Source organism: Macrotis lagotis, chromosome 3 (genome assembly GCF_037893015.1).
Source record: "Macrotis lagotis isolate mMagLag1 chromosome 3, bilby.v1.9.chrom.fasta, whole genome shotgun sequence".
NCBI lineage: Eukaryota > Metazoa > Chordata > Mammalia > Peramelemorphia > Peramelidae > Macrotis > Macrotis lagotis.
The window spans coordinates 295,894,596-295,902,697 of NC_133660.1; the positions used below are offsets into that span (position 1 = coordinate 295,894,596).

Genomic DNA, 8,102 nt, shown 5'->3' on the forward strand with positions numbered 1-8,102 from the left:
CCCTTTCATCTATCAAATCTGTAATTTTCTGATTTAATAATTTTTCTTCTGACTGACAGTCATTTTGATACTTGAAGACAGTCACCTTGCTCCTCTTTTCACATTAAGAAAAGAATTCCCTAGGGGCAGCTAGGTGGCGCAGTGGATAGAGCACTGGCCTTGGAGTCAGGAGTACCTGTGTTCAAATATGACCTTAGACGTTTAATAATTACCTAGCTGCGTGGCCTTGGGCAAGCCACTTAACTATATTGCCTTGCAAAAACTAAAAAAAAAAAAAAAGAAAAAAAAAGTAGAAATCCCCAGTTCTTTTAAATGATATTCATATGGAAACATCTTGATGCCATTCACCATTTTGAGTTCTCTTTTCTGCCAGCTTTATAACTCAGCAATATCTTCACACAAGTTAAGACACATAGAACCAAAAACAATCCTTTACTGTTACTGGGAGATAGTAGAATGAGAATATCACCTCTTCAGTCCCTGGAATTTTGTGTCTATTCATTCAATTTAAAGATATTAAAAATCTTATTAGCTGCTATGTTCATGCTGATTCATTATGAATTTAAAAATCATTGAAATGTTGAGTTCTAGAATAAATCAGATGCTTTGAAATACCAGGGAATGCTTGCTAATCCAGTTCTCTATGGGCCAACTATAGGAGAATATAAAGGAAGGAGGCATGGCAGACCTGTGAAAGTAAAGACTGATACTTAAGGGGAAAAGATCATCTTTATCTTCCCTTTTTACCCTTTTAGGTATTAATTGAAAAAAATGTCCAAGATAAACCAAACCAGGGTGACTGAGTTCATTCTCTTGGGATTGACCGATCGTCAAGAGTTGCAACCTATGCTCTTTGTAATATTTTTAGTGATCTACCTCATCACTGTAGTGGGGAATTTGGGAATGATTGCACTGATTAGAAATGAACCCAAACTTCATACTCCCATGTACTTTTTCCTCAGCCATTTGTCCTTTGTGGATCTTTGTTATTCCACCAATGTCACACCTCAGATGTTGGTTAATTTTTTATCTGAAAGAAAAGCAATTTCCTTTGTTGGCTGCATCATACAGTTTCATTTTTTCATCACCTTGGTGATCACAGATCATTACATTCTCGCAGTTATGGCCTATGACCGATATGTGGCTATCTGTAATCCTCTGCTCTATAGCATCAAAATGTCCAAGACCATCTGCATCTCTCTGGTCACAGCACCCTATGTCTATGGCTTTGTTAATGGTCTGGTTCAAACTATCCTTTTGCTCCGCCTATCCTTTTGTGGCCCTAATGAGATTAATCACTTCTACTGTGCTGACCCACCTCTCATGGTCCTCTCCTGCTCAGATACCTACATCAAAAAAGCTGCTATGTTCATAGTTGCTGGTTCCAACCTCACCTGGTCTCTTGCAATCATTCTCACCTCTTACATATTCATCTTTGTGGCCATCCTGCGTATACACTCTACTGAGGGTCGGCGAAAAGCTTTCTCTACCTGTGGCTCCCACCTGACAGCTGTGACAATCTCTTTTGGCACCCTCTTTTGCATGTATTTAAGACCTCCCTCAGAGACATCTGTAGAACAAGGGAAAATTGTAGCAGTCTTCTATATTTTTGTGAGTCCTATGCTAAATCCCTTAATCTATAGCCTCAGGAACAAAGATGTAAAGGATGCTGTAAAGAGAATTGTCAAAAAGAAATTGCAAGCTAAATAAAACTGTGATTTAATTAAATCTGTGTTTCTCTACTCTGACTTATAACTGTGTCTCTGAAGAGATTTATTGTTCAATTTACACACATTATGTATGGAATGAGGTTTTTAGTCCATGTTCAAGAAGATACTGAGAATCTAGTATTTCTCAAGACCTCAACATCTCTGCTTTGATTATCAAAATTAATTCTCTCTCTCTCTCTCTCTCTCTCTCTCTCTCTCTCTCTCTCTCTCTCTCTCTCTCCCATTCTCTCTCCCTCTCAATCTTTCTCTCTTGGTAAATTTTCCAGAATTCACTTTTCACCAACAATTTTATTATTGATCACTTCTATTGTGCTGATCCAACTCTCATGGTCCTCTCCTCAGACAGCTACAAAAAAGAACCTACCATGTTCATAGGTGCTGGTTTCAACCTCACTAATATTGTCATCTCTTACATGTTCATCTTCATGGCCACCCTGCTAATCAGCTCGACTGAGGACTGGTGTCCTCATTTTAAATAGATTTCCATATATTATCATTGTCGAAACTCACTATATCCTGTGAAGGTTGTGTTAAAATCTGATATTTTATTTTTGCCGGAGAGAGGTTCTAGAAAGTTAAGTGACTTACATAGAGTCTCATGGCTTATCAGAATCTGATGTAACATGTTTATTCAAATCTTTGCAATTCTTGGTCCTGTACTTTGCCCCATGTATAAGATAAAAATGAAAGAATAATGTCTAATTTTATTGTCATAAAGAGCTCTCATTGAGGAAACTGTCCTTATCTATGTAGGACTTCAATAGTTTTTGCTAATTAGTGCCTTAGAGAATCCCTTGGCATAATTAAGAGGTCAAGGGAATTGTCTATTCCCACAGAGCCTATATTTGTAAGGACCAGAATTCAGCTTACAGAAATTGCCTGGTGTACTATATACTTAACCAGCTACTTCTCTTTTCCTAGTCCAACTCTGTATCCAATATACCATGTTTTCTCCAATAAAGAAACAAAAACAAACAAATGAATTTGTTCTGATGAATATTTTGAATTCTTTAGGAAAGATATTGGTCAGCGAATTTTTATTTTCATCTAGCAATCTATTGAAAAGATATGGCAAAAGAGCATTGTCACAGTGAAGTGATTTTGTTTTCCAAACAGAAATATGAATGTCCCCACGGGTTTTGGAGATAGCAGAAATCCCATTTCTTGCCTAGAGTCCGAGGGAGAGCAACAAATTATTTTTAAATCGCTATCTAACTCTATGTTAAATAGACATCTTTACCTCCCACAAGGCATTTATTCTCTTGTTTGAATAGTTACTATAGAGCCAGGGATATGAGCTGAAAAGTTCCATCCATAAAGTTTGATGGGTCAAGAATCTGTCCCATTTTTTGGTACTTCTTCATAGTCATATCACAGGCATGGTTCATAATACATACTTAAGGAGTATTTGTTTAGTGATTCATTATAGTAGCCAAAAGACAACAAAACAGTTTCAAGAGACATATTGGAATACTCTGGATGAGCAGCCTGAAACTCATCCAGATGCATTCTTAGTTGGGGGTCATTTGATCTCATTCCCTGAATCATGAAATTAATTTTGAGGAAAATTAAGCAGACTTTTAAATTCTGGTTAATACGTTTTGTGCTTATACATCTTCTATCTATTCTGGATATAACTTGTACATACATAGCTATCTGATATTGTTTTGCACTATTAAACTGTAAAACCCTTGAAGGCAAGGAAAATGATTTTTTTTCTTTTTCCATTATTTTGGTAGATCCATAGCTTTGCCTAATAATATATGTATTATATATATATATATATATATAATATTAAATATTATAATGCATTATATATTACATTACATTTATATATATTACATTACATATTATATATATATATATATATATATATATATATATATATATATATATATATATATGTGGTACAGTAGAAGTGGATAGAGTACTGGTCCTGGAATCAGAGGGACCTGAGTTCAAATCTGTCATGAGACACTTAATAATTACCTAGCTGTGTGACCTTGGGCAAGTCACTTAACCCCACTGCCTTGAAAAAAACAATACATATTACATACTAAAATAATATGGGTCAATATTGCCTTATATTGACCCAAGAGAGTCTTTTGTCTTACACACATCTTTCTGCTTGGAGAAGGTGGCATCAGTCCTCTTTTCAGAGAATGATAGTAACATGAAACCATTTGGATTTTGCCAATAGAATTTTTAGCTATGTTAACCCATCTCTTGCCATCCACAAACTAGAGTTTCTGGCTATCAAACTTGACTATCAAGTTTGCAGAATAAGTGTAAGGAGTAAAATTGTGAGGTTCATGTGTGCTGTGCCAACATTGCACTCATTTATATTCAGCAAAGTGACAAGATGATGATTTTTTTTTGCCAGAAATAAGTGCTCCAGATAAGTAAATTTAACATTCACTACTTATGTTTCTTATATTGCCTTTCCTTTTTGTATTAGGGCCTGGAACAATTTAAGAGGTCACAGAAAGGGAAGGGACTCTTTCTAGAATGAGCAGTATACTTATATTCTTATCCACTTTTAGAAATGTCATCTTTTTGAGAATATTATAATGATCCATTTTATAACTTCCCTTCCAAGAGAAGTACAAAAAATTCAAGTCATTTAAAATTCTTCCCTACCGGATAGAAATCTAACCTAGTATGATGATTGAAAAGTTTGAGAAACATCATTTTGTGTATTTTAATCATTTTGTTAATAAGATCAGAATACTATTAGTAAATAAAGGCAATGGCATTCTTGAATGGCAGAGAAAATCATGGAGTCACACTCATGGATTATTCGTTAGTTCTCGTCCTTTGTTATTAAAGAAGTATAAAGAATACACTGTGTTAGAGACAAGAACTAGTGTGTCAGGGTGGAGCCAAGATGGCAGCATGAGAACAGCTTTTCCTAGGAACTCTCTCAAAAATATTCCAAAAACCTTAAGATTATGACCCCAACTAAATTTTTGAGAGACAGAATTCACAGAAAGTTCCAGTGAGGTAATTCTCCAGCCCAATGTATTCTGGAAAATTATTCCATGCATAATCAGGATTATCTCACCAAAGGGAAAGAGCTCCAGTCTTCCCAGAACAGCCCATTGGGTGCCTAGGCACCTGGGTCCCAGGGAGCCAGGCACCAGAAGCATTTTCCTGACCTGGAAACCCAGGGAACACCTTTGAGGATTAGCAGAGAAACCACTTCCAGTGTGAGTAGGAGCCAGCATGGCTCTCAATGCAGCTCAGATCCCAGGAAACAGAAGTAGGTGCCTGGCAGTTGCTACCAGAGTACTCAGCCCACAGTACGTAAGGGGTTGGGGAGAGACTGTTGAGGTCTCTCCTCACACCCTTGGACAGGACTATTGTGCTTTGTCTATATTCAGACCCTGTTCACAGTCTGGAAACACCCTATTGACATCCACAGACCAGGGAACAGGCAGGAGAGTAGTCAGAGCCACCTCACATACTGAGGTCTTTGTGGGGGTATCCCAATAATACCCCAAATCTCAGGAAACACCCCAAATGGGGCACAGGTTTGGAAAATGAATAAACAGAAGAAAAGAAACCTGACCATAAACAATTAATTTGGTCCTGTGGAGGACACTTATTAATTAAATTAATTAATTATTACACACATTAATTAATTAATACATTAATTAATACACACACTCTGAAGATGAGAAAGCCCAAGCTTTTGCATCTAAAGATTTCAAGAAATGTAGAAGTTAGACTTGGGCTATGACAGAACTCAAAAACTATTTTGAAAATCAAGTAAAGGAGGTAGAAGAAAAATTGGGAAGAGAAATAAGAAAGATGTAGGAAAAACATAAACTTCAAGTCAACAGCTTAGTCAAAGAGATCCAAAATAAATGCTGAAGAAAATAACATGTTAAAAATGAGGTTAGGTCAAATGGAAAAAGAGTTCAAAAAGTTAACGAGGAGAAAAATACCTATAAAAGTAGAACTGGTCAGATGGAAAAGGAGATAAGAAGAAGAAGAAGAAAACAAATCCTTCAAATATAGAATGGAAGCTAAAGGAAGCTGATGACTTTGTGAGGAATCAAGACATAATAAAACAATATCAAAAGAATGAAAAACTAGGTAAAAATGTTAAATATCTCATTGAAAAAAACAATAGATTTGGAAAACAGTTCCAGAAGAGAAAATTTAAAGATTCCTGGGTTACCAATTCCGCTTTAAAATTCAATGATAAGCTTTTCATAGTCTTAAGGTGCCTATCTTCCTTCTTAAATAGAAATACCTTGGGTTTTCTCTGTTCTCAGATTGGAAGTTTCTTCTGCTTCATCTAAAAAATGAAAATAGAAAAGGAGGATATGAGGGTGTCATTCATGCTTTTTGGTCTACAATATATTTTATACAGCCTGGTCCCAGTAAACAAATTTCCAATCATAGCTCTGAAAGTACCAGGATATTAAGGCAGATGCATGATTTTATCTCAATCTAGCAACTCTGATTCTATCTTGTCATCAACAGAAGGATCAAATAGCAGTCCTTCAGTGGTTGTATGAATAGCAAAAACTGGTCTCTGATATCTTTAGAGCTGATAATCACTTCTAGCTTCTCCATCAAAATAAAACATCATTAATATGACATTCCAAATGGCAGCAAAGTGACTGAATTCATTCTTCTGGGCCTGACTGGGTGACCAGAGTAACAACCCATTCTCTTCATGTTATTTCCAAGTTATTTCCTCATTACATTGATGGCGAATCTTGGATTGATTAAATTGATCAGTTACTACTCTCCTGCACACCCCCACCTCACCACCTTACCTTTGTGAATGCATGATAAACCACCAATGTTACACACCTCATGCCGACTCACTTCTTTTAAGAAAAGAAAACCATTTCCTTTACTGCTTGCTTAACCCACTGTCAATTCTTTATCACCCTGGTCATTACTGAGCTCTTCATGTCACCTGCAATGGCCTATGGAAACTACATAGTTATCACAGTTCAATATTTTATAGCAGCTAGATGTCCACCGGTACTTACGTCTTGTTGGCCACCATTTCTTAAGTTTACAATTCCCCTGACAGGTCATTACAGAATTAAGAAATAACTTGAGAAAAACTTGAGAAGCAAGAATATTAAAGATGCCCTTTGGAGGTTCTTTGGGAAAAATTTTTAAAAAATGAAAAGAAACAAAGTGACCACCATATGATAATGAATGAAAAGAAAGAAAGAAAGGAAACCCCAAGAGAAACTGATAAAATGCATGGGCTCTTTTATAAGACATTGTACTGGACTGAAGAGGATCTCAATAAAAATTGAATGTAAGCAAAAGGTTGCATATTAGAAGTAAAGAGCAGTGGATGTAAAACCAGAGATTCTGGGTTCAAATGTCACCTTTGTCATTACTTGTGTGAGCTTGATTCTATTATCTAACTTTCTTGGGCTTCAACTTTGTCATCTTTAATGAAAGAATTGGACTAGATGACTCCAAAGGGTATTTCAGTCTTTGAATATATGATCCTGTGAATATAGGTACTGATAGTGATGCTTTCTTTTAAATCATAGGATGAAATATTGTCTAAAGTTGGTGATTCTATTTCCTCATGAAACTTTTTTAATTAATAAAGAGAAAGTCTTATAAGAACCTTTACTTTTATATTATGAACCTTGACACAGAAATAACTCCTTACATTTTGAGTTGGTCGATGCTTATCTTGATCTTTGACAATGCTCATTTTGCAAATACCATTTGGAATGTAGGAACTTACAATAATTCATCATCATCTAACTTGGGAATACCTCTATGAAAGCAGATTTTCTAGTATGTGCTGCCAAGAAGCACCCTTTGACCTGAGTTTTGAATAACCCCTCTCTTTGTGAAATAGTGTAGATACTAGAAAGAGTATTTGACTTAAAATCAGAATATACCTGTGTTAAAATCTCATGTTCAGCATCTACTACCTGTGTGACTTTGAGGGAGTCACTTATCTCTCTGGATCTGAATGTTCCCATTTGCCAAATATGCATTATAAATAATTAGATACACTAACCACCTCATAAGTGTGTTATGTACCTTAAGGCACATGATCATAATTTACAGTTTCATTGATGGTACATTATCACCATCAAAAACCTATCTTCTTTGTAAATTCCACCACATACTTTCTTTATTACCTGTGCTACTAAAGCAGATATTACCTTGAAAACATTCCAGTTGTATTTGCATAGAAATATGATGCGACTGAATTACCATTATTAGAGAGTTTCAGTTATTTTATATTCCAAAAATATATTAATATTACACAATCTTCATTGTCTCCTGTGCCTGGAATCTGTTACAGCTCTCGTGACTCTTCCTTCAAAGACAAAATCAGTGCCAGATTTATAAGAAGAACTT

The 8,102-nt window shown here is 35.7% G+C and overlaps 1 protein-coding gene across 1 annotated transcript; it reads left to right on the forward strand.

Annotated features, from left to right (window-relative positions):
* Window positions 1-771: 771 nt before the first annotated feature.
* On the forward strand, window positions 772-1,710 carry LOC141516806 (olfactory receptor 5M5-like). Its single transcript, XM_074227780.1, has one exon. The coding sequence runs from the start codon at window positions 772-774 to the stop codon at window positions 1,708-1,710; it is 939 nt and encodes a 312-aa protein (XP_074083881.1).
* The last annotated feature ends 6,392 nt before the right edge of the window (window positions 1,711-8,102 follow it).

Excerpts from the sequence above, each read along its gene's own strand:
- LOC141516806 (XM_074227780.1), top strand. The coding sequence starts at position 772 with ATGTCCAAGATAAACCAAACCAGGGTGACTGAGTTCATTCTCTTGGGA.